This window comes from Gymnogyps californianus, chromosome 25 (assembly GCF_018139145.2).
Source record: "Gymnogyps californianus isolate 813 chromosome 25, ASM1813914v2, whole genome shotgun sequence".
Classification (NCBI taxonomy): Eukaryota; Metazoa; Chordata; class Aves; order Accipitriformes; family Cathartidae; genus Gymnogyps; species Gymnogyps californianus.
The window spans coordinates 3366932-3383529 of NC_059495.1; the positions used below are offsets into that span (position 1 = coordinate 3366932).

Below are 16598 nucleotides of genomic sequence, written 5' to 3' on the forward strand. Positions count from 1 at the left end.
GTTTTCAGTGATCTTTCCTTTTTTTTTGGATTTTATTGTAAAGTGTTGTAAAAATTAAGCAAGTTGCATCAGTAGAGGATAGTCACAGTGATGGTCTGGACAGTACTGTTGGTGCGGAATTGACACAATGTTAATACAGTGACAGCCATCAGAGCATTGGGAGACTTGTCTCCATTTGCAGTAGTTTCTGCTAATGTATGGGTATGAGGATTTGATCTAGAAGGGCTGTGAGATGCTAATCACTGCTGAGGGGATTTGATTTTTACATATATATATATAAGTATATATGTAAAAAGCTGCCTTTTTTTTTTTTTTTTTTTTTTTTTTTTTTTTGAGTGAATGTGCTATAAAGTGGTTACTTCCCTCTGTGGACAGATGCTCATTTTCCAGGAAGGCAGCACTGTAGGTGGCTCTGACATGAAGAGGTAACTGTCAAATACTGAGCGACAATCTGGAAGTTATTGCAAGCTCTGCTCTCGCCAAAGTCAGTGAGAGTTGGCAGTTCTCAGTATTGTGCCTGTATGAGGAGGAGGTACCAAGAACTGGTGTAAGTGAAGCGGGTGGGGAAACAACTTAAAATTGGTATTGATATTTCTGATAGCGTGGTTATCTCTATACTGCTGCCACATGTCTTGAGGAATTTTGCTGCCATCACCTCTTAGCAGCTGGTAGGTTTCCTGAGTAAATGTTTGGTGTTTTTTTTTTTGCTTGTATTTTTATTTATTTTAAGAGACCCAAGAGGAAAATACTAATACAAACATATTCAGAGGCCTATTAATAGCAATGTATGACTCGCATGCTGTTCTCAGGAACTTGAGCCATTTTACAAGTACCATGGCTTGGCTATTGGTTTTTTTCTCTTCCATTTTATAGTAGAAGAAACAGGGCTTGATGTTGCTGTGAAATCCTAATCCTGTGTTCTGCTTCAGTCCTTTACAGTTGGTCTTTCTGGATTTATCCTGTAATTTAGATGAAGGGGAAGATGAAATGCAAAGGAGCAAAGCATGCCACGAATGCCTGTGTAAATTTTTTCGCTTCTCATGCAATGTATGCTATGTGCATCTTTTGTCTTGCGTTTTATAGGTAAGACCTGCATTTCAGGGGAGAAAGAATAGGTTTGCATATCATAGAAGTCTCTTTATTTTTCTTAGGCCATGTAAATAACTAAGATAGCTTTAACTTTAGTATGTAGTGTTGCTAATCTCTTTATTCTTCAGTTTACATCGCATATTTTCCTTTTTCTAAATTCTGACAAACTGAGATGTATGATTGAGAAACTTCCCATGGATGCTTTTAAAATATGAGTTAATGCTAGGATAGAAACCCTCTTGGGAGGTGTTGAAGCAAGTAAGGTGAAATGTTCAATTAGTTGCATATTTTTAATTTAGTCTCAAATAGTTTAGATTTCTGTTACCCTTGGGGTTTGCATCTACATGAGTAAAACTTCACCAGCAGAATTAGCTAGATTGGAAGCTCTGAAGGACTAAGAGCTAATAATACACTGTACAGGTTAAGCAACAATGTGGTAATGATTTCTTGGTCCTCTCTGTGCTACAGCTTTCGTTTGTAAAATTGTGTATCCAGTTTTTCCCTGGTGTAAATTAGGCCACTGGGAGCACTTTGCCTTTGGGTAGTTTAAGACATATTAGCTGTAAATTAGTTTATTGCAGCTGGCAAATATTTAGAAGCTTTGCAAAGGTCGTAAGGGTGGATGTTGTCTGCGCATCCCATACAGAATGGGTGTAGTTTGACCAAAGGTTCATGACTGGGTGGGAGAAGGAAAGGCAGGGTTGAAAAAGCTTCTTGGTTGAGTGTCTGCTTAGCTTTGAACTGCTAAATTTCTAGTTCTGATGAGCAGGCAAGTCTTGGGTTTGAAGAGTTGGCATTACATTTCTAGACGAGTAAATGTACATTAACCTTTAAAACAAGCTAACAAGAGAATTGAAGGAAAATTTAAATTAAGACAAGGTGCCTTTCTTGGAGCAAAGTATTTAGTCATGCTGACCTTATTTATTATAGGAGTGACTTAATGAAATTTTGCATTGTACAGTAGGTCAGACAAACTGATAATGCCTTTTAAATATATAAATCCGTCGGTGAAGGTGGTGTTGAGCTATGTACTTCTGCTAATGTTTTCAAATTGTAGTAACATCTGTATCAAGCTAAATCTCCAGTGAAATATTAAGTCAGACATGAGTTCATGATGCTGAAGAGCAGAAGAACAACGTAGCCTTGTTGGTTCTTTAAAACATCTTTTGAAAGACATGTTGGAGGAGTACTAAATATGTCTTAACATGGATACTTTCTTACTGGTATCTAGCACCTGAGCTATATTTATTAGTTACAAGCTATAGAGGTGTGGTGTTCCTGTGCCAGGCAACTGTACTCACTTACCAGAAATATGAACTCTGGGCCAGATATTCAAATGTGGCTCTGAACCTTGTACGTGTATTTGCAAAACTTAAAGCTGGATAATTGGAGTTAGCGTTACGGTATCTTGAAAGTTATGTTTCCAGTTGTATTACGTGCACTGTGTTTTTTCTCCTCCCTTTCTAATTGCTGTCTTTTGCTGTTCTTAAGAACTGTTTCCACACTAGTCTCATTGCTGGTTCATAACAACCACAAGCTAGGTATGGCATTAATAAGGAACTAGGCTGTGTGCCTAATGAAATGCAAAAACTGCTTGACACGCTGGGGCAACACGAGTGATCTCCAAGCCCTTATGCATGCATCAAGTGAAAGCAAATCCCATGGCAGTTGATGGCTTTAGGTTTCTACGGTTGGTTTAGGAAAATAAAATTGTCTGGCGTAGCACTCTTGTTCCTTTGTCTCTTGCTTTGATTTTTGTGCATCTAACTAGAAAGCTTTTCCAGACGCCGTGTAGGAGGAGTGGTGGTGGGGAGGCGGGGAGTAGTGCTGCTTCCATTGAACCAGTTCTGTATTGCAATTATTGGCAAGCAAAGCAAACATTTCATTTCCCCGTAATTAGCTCCAGTTTAGGGAGGCAGGTTAATTTTGACTGCCACGCCCTGTCTGCGCAAGAAACGTTGTTGCTTTATTTGCTTCTTTCTTAGAGGAGCAGTCTGTGGGCAAAGGGATTTAAAATGATTTTCAGAAATGAAAATTGGAGAAAAGAATCAGAACACACATGTTCTGCACTTTTTTTTTCCCCCTCAAACAGCTGAAGCTCAGGATGCCAAGATGATACGAAAATGTGGAGAAAAGGGCTATTTTGGAGCTCCTCTAGTATGGCCAAACCGTGCATATTTCAGCTGCTTTTCCTTGCTTCAGGGAAGCTTGAGCTTTCTATGCCTGGGACTATTTGTCTATAGCCTACTAAAAAATAAATAAGCGAGAAAACTGGGTCATAACTTCTGAAATCACAAGGCTTGACCTTTCTCCTGTACCTGGTCAATTTTGTTAAGTGGGTCACGCAATAAAGCTTGCAGCTAATGAACAAATCGTGGACATTTCTTCTCTGCAGTGCACTAGAGTTTTGCTTACATTTTTGTTACGATAACGTTTTCTGAAGATCTTTTTAGAAAAATACTTGGCCTTTTTCAGTATTTCTGATGTTTAATTAATTTTAATTTTTTCCATTTCAAGGATGTCAATTTTTCTTTCCCAGAGGTGGAAACTGCCGGATTTAGTAACTTGTAACCAGTCACGTTGGGAAACTAGTAGGAAATCACCTGTGATTTGGCAACCTCTGTTCTTCATCAGTTTCTGGACAGAGTTTATTCCTGCTCTGAACTACATTCTGTGGGCAAACCACATCCCTATTGCTCGAATCTTGCTTTTAGGCTGAATCTAAAAGCAGCATTAGGGAAACATGAGCAACTTGGTTTGTTTATGTTCTCTTCCACTGCCCCCCTCCCCAGTTTTAGTTTGTTTGTCTGCTTCTACCCCATTGTAGAGATATTAAACAATAGGTGTCCTTGTCTTAAAAGGCTGTAACTTCAGGCCCTGTAGATGGAAAGCTGATGCTTCTGAGCCTTGGAAGTCAGTCAGGAGTGGAAGAACAGTACTGGCTGCTGAAAATGTCTCTGTCCCCTCCCCTTTGTAGAGTTTCTGTGGGGACTGAAAGTTCTTGCAGGGTCCTGGCTTCAGCAGCAGAGCAGCACAAAGGCCACATTGAGAATAGCTGCTGGGGAAGCCCTCCTTCCTTGCCTGCCCTGTAAATGCAGTTCTTTCTCCATGAAAAGCCCTGACATCAGCTCTTGGAAAAATCCAAGTGCTTGTGTCATGGAAAATAGCTGAGGCACTTGCTTGGACTGGGACTGAATGACTGAACTGTGGATGAAACTCCTCTAGAGATGCTTTTCTTCTACCCTTTCCAAACGTTACTGTTCATGGAGAAATATAAAGCCATCCAATCTGAAACTTTTACAGCAAAAGGATGCTAAGGAAAGAACTACAGTTGGCTATAGTATATTCAAAGTACCCTGCTTGTCATTTTTCTTTTTTATTTATTTTTATTTTGTCTGTATAACAGACACTGTTGCAAGCTCCTTTTAGAGCTGGTCACATCTAGCTGCAAAGGAGTATCTCCCAGAGAGAGCAATGTTCATTTGGATGGACTTACTACCTGTATCATCAGGAAATTCCATGTGCCTCCTTGTGTGGAGGCAAAATCTCCATGTTCTTGTAATCCATTTTATGAAGAAGACTTATCTTTGTGTTCTGTTTATCTTTCATCTTTTTAAACTGATTTTTTTTCTCTTTTCTTTCTCCCTTCTCATGCTGCCGCCTTCTCTTCACCCCTCTTGACGAAACCCTCACCCAGAATAAATCTCCGGTTAACTGCAAGAATGAAAGATATATCTATATAGATACATGTTTTTTAAAGCTCAAAGGGGAAACATCCCTGTGATGGAAAGGTGCTCTCACTAGCACCAGTGGAATGCTCTTTCCTTGTAGAAATACCTTCCTCTTGGAGTCCTGACCTTCTCTTCTTAAAGACCATCAGAAACCCGCTAGCTTTCCAGACTTGTGAAAAGGCATAATTTTTTTCCTTGATTTTTAATCAAATTTTTCTTAACCTAGTTTGCGTTAAGTGCCTAACTCAGTACTGTCAGTTGCCATAGCGCTGGTCCCTTGCATTGATCCTTATACTGATCCATCAAGAAGTATGTTGACTGGCTGTATAGGCTACTCTGCATTTTCTAACCTAAAAGGAAAATTGAATGGCATATTCTAGTTATGGGTAGAAATATTGGTGGGCCAGAAAAACAATGTAACATTGACTGAGTTGGAGGTATACACTGATGCTTTATTAGGGCAAATCCAACACTAAAGTTGCCGGAAATGTTTAGAAGGTGGAGAACTGTGTGGAGTCAACACAGAAGATACTAGCTATATGGGCTCTCCAGTCACCTCACTAAACTTCCTATGTTCCTTCTCAGAAGGCGGTGACTAGGCCTGTTCACAAAGCTGTCAGTAATCTAAAGCTAATAATGCCATGAACGATTCTTCCATGAGTCATTACGTCAGCTGTGGTTGCTGCCTTGGACTCCTACAAAAATAACATGGAAACTTTTGTTGCCTAGCTTGGTTTCGCCTCCTTGTGCACTTGCTACAAGTTCATAAGATCTGTCCGTAGGCTCTGACAGCTCCCAGGAATCCATGCCGTTTGGTTCCCTTCTTTAGCCTGGCTGTTTCTCTGCACCTTGTGTTACAATCTGTTGTCATCAGTATGCAGTGGGCTTTTTTTGAGGAAGAAAACTCTGTGGTTTCCTGAGCTTATGTACTTTGATATGAGGAAAAGATGACACTGCATAAAACTGCTCTTTAAGTGGGTTAATGCTAAGGTAAATAGACTTGATGTGTTGAATCAGTGTTGTCCACAGAATAGCTGATGTGGTTACAGCTGTAGTTTGTGGGCAGTACAGTGAAATGGCAAACTTCTGTCTGCGTTTTTTCTTGGTTGCTAATAGTTGCCCACTTGCTGCATCTGTGTTTCTCTCTATCCGCCTGTCATTTGCTATCTCATCAGTTCCTTTTACTCACCCGCTGTCCTATACAGAACATGTATACCCCTTTTTGTTGCGACAGAAGACTGCCTTTAGCTCTATATTAAGGTCACGTTGGTACTGCTTTTGTTCAGGTCATGTCAGCACTCTCCCATAATACCTTTCTCAGGGCTTTTAAGCCCTGCAAAAAACTGCTTTGGTGGATATGTACATCTGCAAACTGGGAAAACAAACAGACTTTCTTTGGGGTTTTTTTTGTTTCTTCCTGTCTCTTTCAAGATGAAATTCTGGGAATTATCTGCAGAATGGCATTTAAGACATCCATGCTTACTGTACTTTCAAGGCACTTACTTAAACCTACTAGATTTAGACAGAAAATGTAGCCTTCTTCTGACTAGTGTCATTGCAGGTCCAATCAGGGTGTTGAAAATGAAGCTTAATAGGTACTGAAGGAGTTGTATGCACTAGATGCTCTAGAAATAGTCATGAAATTGTTCAGTGATTTTTTTTTTTTTTATTTTTTTTTTTTTAACTGTCACCCAAGAACAGACTTCAGTTCTTCCAGTTATAGGACCTGTTTGGGTATGTATGAGCAAGAGGAGAGTACAATCCAGCTCAGCCTTCCAGAAGCATAGCTGCCAGTTACACAACTTGCTTTTTCACCAAAACCCATGGAGGTGGTGCTGGCAAAAGGCTTCTCATTGACGAATTACTTGGTGAAAACCTCCTGAAGTAGGATGATGTCATTTTAAATAGACATAGTTTGAGGTTTTTATTGAGGGGGCAGATCAGTTTTCCTCTTCTCTTTCTAAATGTGTGAAAACGACGAATGAGTGAACCTGTAGTATTTCTCATCTCTCCTGAGTTTGGAGTGGTCGGGTGTTTTTGCTGCTTTTCTTTCAAATTTAGAATTCTGTAAGAGGGTTTGTCTGTAACAAGCAACATCTTATTTAAATGAAACTAATAAAGCAATGAAGAAGCTTCTATTGCAACTGTTCATCTCCTAATTAAAGATTAGTTCTGTCAAGTAAGCAGTTTTTGGCTGTTCTCTTTTGTATAGGTTTCACAATATTTCTTACTCATCTCAGCACAAGTTGTAGTAATGTATACTTGCATCGTGCAAACACACACAAGTTTAATTTCAGGCGTGTGAGTAGTCCCGCTGAAGTAAAAGGAACTAAAGTTAGGCACATGAATAAATATTTCCAAGGTTGGGGCCCTTGTCTGAATCTAAATATTTTTGTCTTTGATCAGTTTTTGAGATAGCAGATACTTGAATTCTGGTAATATTTTAGTATGGGAGGAAAAAAAACCCAACACGGTTATCTGAATGCTGTGCTATTTATGGTCAGATATATTTTCAACCTCCTGGGCTAGAATGGAATGCTTTGTACTGTTGGAAGCTGGGAATCCTTCCTTGCTCTGGTGTGTTTTGACACATTAAGTCTTAAAACTATGTTTTTCTGTCTTGGCTTCAAGGTAGTTATTAGGTGCTGGTCCAGTACTGAATGGCGCATGCATGTGTGAGCTAACTTGGAGAAGTATAATTTTTAATCCACAGTGTTACTAGTTGTAGGTGTATTTTTCTCGCTTGGCTTTATGGTAAATAGATTTTCCTAATGCAGCATGACTAACAAGACATACTTTTAGTAATTTGATGCATTTAAATTACTTAAATTATTTGATTCAGTATTTTAAAAACAAAATGTGACTTGGCTTTTAATTGTTCCTGGTATTTGGGAGGGTGGAACAACTTGTTTGAAAATGTGCTGATGTTCATCAGTTATCAGACAAAATGTCTACAGGGTTTTATCGTGTAGCCTAAACTTGCCAGTTAGATTTGGAATTAAGTCTCCAGCTGTTAACCGCACCCTGCTGTGCCTTCAGCTTGCATGGTGTTTACAATAGTAGGTGAAATACATTTTATATGTTATATATAATGCTGAATACTGTAACACAATGAGGGGATTTTCAGTACTACTTTCAAACTTAATACTATTTCAAAGTGAAGATAAGTTGCACTGAAATACAAATAGTTGCTGGATAAACTTATGGGAGCTCTTCTGTGTTCTTTGATTATACTCTGTTTATCCACTTTTGCTCTGCTTTCTGCTGTAGTATACAAGTGACATAGTGTTTGGGAACGGAAGAACATCTTCAGCAAATCAAGAAATGCTAGATACTGTTCAGGTAGGAAACTAGGAAAAGAGGAGGAACTTCTATACTGAGTGCTCCTCACAGTCTGGCTAGCAAGGACGTTAAATCACAGTTGTAGTCTTAGCTCAGCTGACTCTTCCATCTCTAATTTCTGTGATTTCGTAACTTGTTGGCCTGGAACGATTTCAGGTCTGGGAGGGGAGTTTTGGGGGGGGGGGGGGGGGGGGGGGGGGGAGGGGGGCTGGGGAGCTTCACTTCCAGCCTAGCTGGACAAAGCCCACCTACTCCATTGGTTTTTACGGAATACCTCTGAAGTAAAGCAAGTGTAGGAGGCTGGAGCGCCCTCAGCCTCACCACCTCTAGTGAACGTGCTGCATGTGCCCGAGAGGCTTCCCTGTGATGGTGACCTGCTGCCTGCCTTGCTTCCCCACCACGTCCCTCCCTCCCTCCCCGCTTTGGAGAAGAAAGAAACGCAGGAAGCTGGCAGGCAGCTAAGGGGCTCCAGAGCTTCCGGGAGCTGCTCCCGGCGTGCTCCGCAGCCATGCTCCGCAGCAGCACGCCCGTGGACGCAGAGGGGACGCAGCCCAAGGGGAGCGAGCGCTGCGCTCATGCCATCCTGGGCCTGGGCTCGGGTGTCTCTTCCCATGGGTGTCAGCATCAGTGTGGTGGGCATTCTTCAGAGCTAGCCGGCTCCTTGCGAGTCCTGACCGTTTGTACTGAAGTGCCGTGCCTACAACTGTTAGTGCAGTTACGGCCTCGGACTAGGAAGCTGTGGGATTTTGGCCCTCACTCAGAGGGACTTCTATGCTCACCGTTAACGTCAAAGCACAGAAAAAATTCCTGATGATTTCAGTACTGTTTTGTGTACAAAAATGTTAGGGTTCTCTTTCTAAATAACTAATGTCAGTGGTGTATGTATAATAAGCAGAAAGGTTTTGCACAACTTTCTAGACCTCTAAAATAGAACATTTGTACTTCATTCTTGAACAGATAATAAATAGAACCAAAACGGTACAACAGTGAAGCAACTTTATTTTGTTCATAAACTGTTTCTTTTGCTGCAGGAGCATAAGCCTGGAGTTCTGGGTGCCTGACAAGAAACACTATGGGATAAAAGTTTTCACTTAAATGCTTCATTAAAATATTTGTTCGTAGTGTTAGGATAAAAATTGTGGTATAATTCATCTTAAGCATCTTTACCTGCCGTTGGAGGGGCAATAGATTGTCTTTCCCTGGGTTTCTTTGTCTCCTTTTCTGCTTTTCGATGAAACACTTGATCACTACTGCATCTGTTTACCATACAGTGTTCAGACAGGGTTAGGCTGGCCTGAGATGACTTTTGTTTTCTTTGCTTTGGGATTCAGGTTGTCTGTCTTGCACAAAGTAGTTCTTTACTGGCCAAAATTTACAAATGGGAGGACTGAATGCTGAATCTGGCTTTGCAGGTAGAGAAGAATGAGGAGAGGCTTGATTAGCTACACGTTTCTTATTTGAGTCAGAGTGGATTTCCCAGACTTCTGAGATGAAAATAGTGCTTTTTGGGGGGAGGAGGAGGAAAGAGGACTACCACTTCTTGTGGAGTCTGTGTGTGACCTTTTTTCTTCAATTAATTAATTTCTGTGCTGCTTTACCCATAGGTTCCTAAGGCTTATGCAATCAAAGGCCCTATCTATCCCCTTAATTTTGACGCCGTTGTTGTATTTCAACTAAATTTGATGCTGTTATCTAAAAGATGGCAAGTGTCTTGATGTGTGTAATTATTTTCAGTAATAGTTTTAATTTCACTTGCCTAATGTGTCATCAGATGTTTGTTTCAGAGTTGCCATATTAGTGCATGCTTGCATAGAGGATTGGCATGTGTGAGCTGGCCAGCATTTTGGGTGTATACGCATTTAATGGAATACCTGTTATTCAAAGAGAGGGATTAAGTTGAGTACTTCTGTGTATCCAGTTATGTTTTTCAGGTAATAGGGAGGAAGTTACTGTAGCTCTAAGACTGTGCTATTTCTGACTGGGCCACTCTATGTATAGTTATCGAGGAAAAGAGAATAGGTGACAAGGTGCCCTTCCTTTGGAGAAAGGAGCTTAAAACATGAGGTGTGCATTTTGAGCAGTCTTCTTGGCGGTGCTCAAGGAATCTTTTGTTGTAATGCTCTGAAGTGCTCTCGGACAATGCTTTGATTCTGCGCGTTGGACCAGTTTTGTTGGACAGGGCCATCGCTCAGCTCAGTTGAGTCTGAGTTTGGAGGTGGTGTCCTTGGGACTATCCTGCACTGATGTTGTCTTTTTCTAACACAGGCTTACCATGGGACTATTGATCTTTACCAAATAGGTCTGTTTAAACTAAGCTAAGTTTAAAAAAAAAAATAATAAAAAAAAATTGAGTCGTTTAATGCCCTGTTAACTTTTGTGGTATTAGATTTCTTTTTCCTTGAATCTCTTCCCTGCCTCCCTCTAACCCTCACCCCATTACTTTTTGGAAAACCTGTGTAAATAGGAGAAACTGAATGCAATAAGGATAACTATAAGGTATATGAGGGAAATTATCAGCTATAATAATTGTAGATGTCTTCATTTAGAACAAAAGGTGACTGAAGTTATCTATTCTTTTCTTACACATACACACAGAGCTCTAAATGTTTGTATTGCTTTCCAGCCAAAGGATCTAAAAACATTTAACAAGTAGGAATGGAACTAAACTTCTGAAAAGTTCCGAGAAAAAACTAGTTCTGCTTTGTGAAAGTAGAAGTTGGTGCCTCAAGCTGGATGCCATACACCTTGCTCTGTCATTTTTCTGCAGTAATTCATGGAAAAAAATCCTGGTTTCATAAGTCCTACATCTTTTCCTTACTTAAAAAATGCGTATACACTTCTTCCTCCCTTTAACTGTGCGTTTGTGTTGCCTATTTTTTCTGTATGTCCCAGTAATAATATTTGGAATAGTTACTATAATTTCAACTTAACTTTACTCTGTTGTGCTTGTCTCAAAGATGGCAGGTTCATACAGTTTCATGAAAATAGTTAGATATCTTGTTAAGAGGAGATGTCAGCATGAGCTCCTGTATTAGTAGATACCACAGAACCCACATAGGACGGACATAACTGGAATGTCTCAGTTATAGGAGATTTTTCAGTTAGAGTTTGGACCTTCATTAGGTACCAGGTACTCAGTCCATCAGCAGGCCAAAAAAGTCAAGCTACATTAATTTTTAGTGCATGGGACTAGTTGTTATGAGAGGAAGATGATCCGTGAGCTACTATAGTCTACTAAGAAAGAAAGAGTTACTAGATGCTGGATTTGAGAGCACAGATTCTGTTTCTGTTCTTAGTTCTGTTTGAAACCTTAAAGCATATTGATAATAATTCTTTACCTAGTTGAATCAACTGTAAATGGACTAATAATTGGCTGAAGTAGAAGAACAAAAAAGACTTGTTCTCTTGTGAAGGCATTACAGAAGTGTAAAGTAACTGTATTTAAGCATTAGTGTTGATATCAAACATAATATTGAGAAACAAAAAAAGTTCACTAAACTTATGTTCTTTCTTTCTTTCTTTTCAGGTTTCCTCTCAAAAAACCTACAAGGTGAGTTACTGAAGTCTGACTGTTTATCTGTATTGCAAATTATGATACAGCATTTTTGAAGGAAGAATGCTTTTAAAAGGAAAAAAAAATATGTACAAACACAGATAGCAGTACCCATTACAAATGTGAGGAAATTAATATCCAGATTGGGACAGGGTGCCAAAAATATAGTTGGTGGTATACTTAAAAGTGCATGGCAAAGTGTTACCATTTGCATTTCTGTTATGTACACTGGCGGGTTATCTTACCTGAGATTTGAGATGGTCAGAGAAAGCGATACTATGTTGGTGTATGATGTACAGACGCTTCCTTTGGGGGGGGGTATTCTAAATCTTTAATTTTTTGCATACAAAGTTATTTAAGATTTGCTGGGAGAGGAGGTAGAGTTAAGATTTCAGGAATTTTTTCAGTTTGATGTAACAGATTTATTTTGCTTTTAAAATAAAATATGGCCTGGTGTTGAATGATAAAGAGAATGCACTTGCTGTTACTAATTTTGAAGGTTAGTGAGACTGTTTCTAGAACCTTGGATACACTCCCAAAGATTTTGAGGGAGATCGTTTTTCCACTTGAATTCAGTCTGGGAATAAATTTTTTAGGTGAACTTAATGCGTATGTTTTAACATAAATTCCTTGCTAGCAAACAGAACTAGCTAAGGTTATTTCCAAGAGCCTCGCCAGTTAGGTAATGCTTCTGTGGTATGGTAGTCAGGATCCTCTGCTTTGGTTTGACACAGACATGGCAGCATTCTGAGCAGAGAGTCTCCAGCTGACAAGAAACAGAAGGTTGAACGCTGCAGTAGTACGCACGACTTTGATCCGACAGGTAAAGTCCTAAAAATTCACAGGTGAAAATCTAGACTTCAATTTGAAAAGTACTGAGGATTGGAATAAAAATGATTTTAATGTGTCAACAAATGTGGCTTTCAGAGTTGCATTGTTCTGTGATTGCAAAGCCTGTTTGAAGCATGTGGGCATTGAAATGAATATGGGCTTGCTTTTAAACATGCTCATCTACAAAGCAGCTGTTAACTGTGCAAGCATAAACCTAGATTAGTGGTATCAGTGAATAATTATAACTACTTCCTCTTTCAGAAAAGTCAGTCTGAAATTTCAGTAGGCAAATACTGTAATTAGTTGTGAGTAGTTCTTTTGGCTGTTATAGTTGAAGTGTGAAATTGGAGATGTTATAGGCTTGACTACGACTAGTGTTCCTTGTTGGAGGTTTTTTTTTTTTTTGAGCCTTAGTGGATTTTGATCCATCTCTCTCACTTGTAAAGTGGATGTGTACTTCCCAACATGATATATTTTAAGATAAATGTCTATTAAAGGATATACTATTCTATTTTTTTTAACCTTCCAAAAGGTTAAATTAGGGTCAATTTGGTAAGCCTGTCCAGTGCTGTCTTGGAAATTAGGATGCATGCAGGGATTCTTCATTCTCTCTCTGAAACACTAACCCAGTGACTACTGTGTATGTTCATGAAATGCACGACAGGCTCTTGTCTGAGCCTCCTGGCCCCATGCAATGTGCGTTTCTCATCTCTATACGTTCTGCTGTTTAGTCCATTCTTTTCCCTGGGGCTTGTGGAAGACATGAGAGTTGAATGTAAAGGTGGTAGAACTTGTAGAATGTGGTTTTTGCACAAGACATTTGAAGCTGGTGCTTATAGACCGTCCTGTTCGTTAATGCTTTCTGCCACTAGCTGCATGACTCCTTCCTAGCGTGCACAAAATAAATTAAAATGGGCTTTTAATGTCTGTTAAAAAAAAAAAAAAATCCTGTAAGGGAGAAGACCTGAGTTAGTGCTTGTCGTCTTTTCCTTTGTCCTTGGGAATAGGTAATGTAAAATTATTTTGGGTTGGGGTAGATTGGGGGAGGTCTCAGGCTATGAACCTATTTTGTAGAAGGAATTTGTTTTCTTCAGAAGCAAACTTCAGGAATCCTCTAATCTTAATTTGATGAAAGTCATTCCAATTTTGAGAGCTGTTACCTGGCACCCTGTTATGATGCTTGTGATCTGGTCTGATAGATGAACTCTGTACTGTAGTCTTCATAAAATTATTTACTTTTTAAGGGGTGAATTCAGAATGCTGAACTACTATGCGTATGTTGATTACTTACTCTGGAGATAAACGTTACCAGAGTTTCTATGCTTGGACTGTTTTTTATCCAGAATACTTTCTGTGGTTCATTGCAGAGAACTTCTTTTATTGTGTCTTAGATTCTGTAATAGATTCTTTGTGGTGTTACCTGTGTCTTCATGCTCATATTATTCACCTCCTATTCCAAGTGTTCCACCTATGTTTTGTTCACATCTTATTTGTGTTTTGCACGATTTAACCTGATAAATCAGTCTGTGTTTTTCATGAAGTTTTTTTTTTCCTCATGTTTGGTCTCCATATTTTCTATATCTCTCTCTCCTTTTCTCCTGCTCTCGTGCAGATAGCTCCTCCAAGAAGACAAAGTCTAGTTCGGAGGAGAGTAGATCCGAGACATATGGTAAGCTAAAGCAGCTGCTGCAGCCTTGCTCCTTTGCAGTCTGCTCCATGCTTTCTGTCTGTGCATCCAAGGCTTTTATCCTTTACATGATCCGCATGGTTGGCTCTGCAGCAGGGAGTGGGAAGCTGGGTTTAAATGTTGCTATCAGCTTGTAGTTTTTGTAGTGGCTGGAAACTAACCTGGCAAGCACAGGCTGTCACCTGGATTCTCCTGTTATCTATTGATAGTTGGGAAAACTTGCTGGGGCTGCCCTTCTTGGAGATCTTGTGCCACTGAGTATTTTTGGCATTGTATGAGGACACAGCTCATGCTGGACTCCAGAAGAGTTTTTGTGGTTGTAGAAAAGTCTGTGTCTTGCTCTAACTGTGGAGGTTAATCTGGATGAGCCAGCAATTAATCTTTTTGCATTATTTGTGAGGATCTCATGTCAGTTCCTTTTCATGTTTCACAGAAGTGGAAAAATGTATCTGTAAATAATTTAAAAAAATGTAAGAATATGAACTTCACCATTCTTTGTTCTGAAGAGGGAGTAACTTCCCTGACAGTCCTGTATTGTTGTGTATTACTATTATTTTGTGGGCTTGTAGACTAGAACAAATTGGCATATAACAGTTAGGGATAGGAGTAGCCCCACACATCATTGTGTTGTCAGTACACCATGATGGATGCTGTTGGAAAGAATGTCTACCAAATACAGCCTGTTTGCTCATCCCTCTTCTTTAGCTTACATCAGATATGTCAGTCTTCGGGCTGTGACACTCTCTCCATCCTACCTTTATGTTAATGACTTGTTGAATTTCCAATCTCTAAAGATATTTGCATTCATATCTTAGAAGCTAGAAGGTAATAATTTTTCACAAGTTGGTGGGTGGTCTTTTGGATCCTACCAGCTTCTTAAAACCCTTGGACCTAGGCTGAATCTGGCCAGCACTGCTACATTTCGTGTTTCTAAGTGTGCATGTCCAGCTCTGTCTTGACTCCAGCCATGGGTTGCCTTTCTTTTCCTTTCCTGGCTTTTTTTTTTTTGGTATTTAAAACAGTCTGTGATACTTTCTGATTTTTCTCTGTTGAGAAGATTGCTTGCTGCATAACCTGCTTGTGGGCTTTTGGACACATGCAATGACTCTTCCAGTATCAGCTTTATCATTCCACTAGAATAAAACTGCCAGGTGTTGATGGCTGTGATCCAACTTCTTAAACCACCTGTGTAATACAAAATGATGCTGTCATAGCTCTGGTTGTAAGGAACATTAAAAAATAAAAGCAAAAAAACCCCCAGACCCAAAACCCACCAACCCTGAAGAGTTTCTTCTAAACCAACATAGGTGTGTTAGCAAATGCCCTTTAGTTGGTGCAGTTTAGGGAGGTGTGATCTGTTCCTTCTGTGAAAATGAGATCTCTTAACTTTCCCTGGAATTTTGAATCACACACTTTTCTTAAAGAAGAGGGTAATATGACAGTCATGTTCCTCAGGGTATGAGACTGTTCCTCAGAAACTGTGAACAGGTTTTGAGAGTGCCTTGATTTGCTTCAGTAGAGCTGGAAACCTGTCTTAGGGAGACTTGGCTTGCTGCAGCTTGTATGTCTTCCTCCCATGCTCGGAGAGAATGAACAGGGAAATGGCTTGCTTGAAAAGCGTATATTTTGGGATGATGCTTCTGATGAGCTTGTGTTGAAACCTTGACCAGCTCTTCCCCTTGCCAGGTAGATGCTGGTTAGTGACAGCGCAGTCAGGTTGTCTAGATCCCTGTGTCTTGAACCTGCATTAATTTTTGCCTAATGGTGCTTACCCATAATATACTGGAGGTGCTGTCAAACTATTGTAGGTTAATTACAGGAAACATTTGGTATGCTGGATGGAATGTATCTGTGTTTACACTTCTCCCTCAGTCTGTACAGTGTCCTGGTTTTTCATGTATGGCAGAAAGAAACATGACTTCCTAATGTAAGCCTTTACTTCCCCCAAAGTTTCCTGCAGATGCTCTAACCATGTCCAGTATCTATGGGAGCAGTTTCCACTCATCCTTCCTTTCCAGTGGCCTTTGCTGTGTTGGACCTTGCCCTGCCTTTTGTCTCTACCCTATACTTTTCCCAAGTTCTGTGGTATGTGTAGAGAAGTCTGCTGTTTGCTTTGGATGGGACCAAACTATTTAAAAACCTACAAGCAGAAATACTGTACTGATATTTTTTTCGCTGGTGACTGGATGTTAGCTGGCTCTTTCTTTGGCTAGCCATTGGAAAGTGAATAATAGAAGACTCTTGAATGACAACAGGAAAAGGAGGTGTGGCTTTTGTGTATGTGTTTGTTCTTACCTCTTGAAATCCTTAATTAAGGAGCAAGAGACCAGAATTTCTTGAAGTATATGAGCAGCTTGGGGGGGGT

The 16598-nt window shown here is 39.9% G+C and overlaps 1 protein-coding gene across 2 annotated transcripts in view; it reads left to right on the forward strand.

Annotated features, from left to right (window-relative positions):
• Positions 1–16598, forward strand: part of ARHGEF12 (Rho guanine nucleotide exchange factor 12) — a 77149-nt gene that overhangs the window by 21580 nt on the left and 38971 nt on the right. The window contains exons 2-4 of one of the 2 annotated variants that reach the window (XM_050910909.1): positions 11689–11712; positions 12450–12538; positions 14159–14215. In XM_050910909.1, coding sequence (XP_050766866.1) covers positions 11689–11712; positions 12450–12538; positions 14159–14215 — 170 coding nt within the window. The remainder of the gene's footprint in view (positions 1–11688; positions 11713–12449; positions 12539–14158; positions 14216–16598) is intronic. The other variant, XM_050910910.1, reaches the window with a different exon arrangement.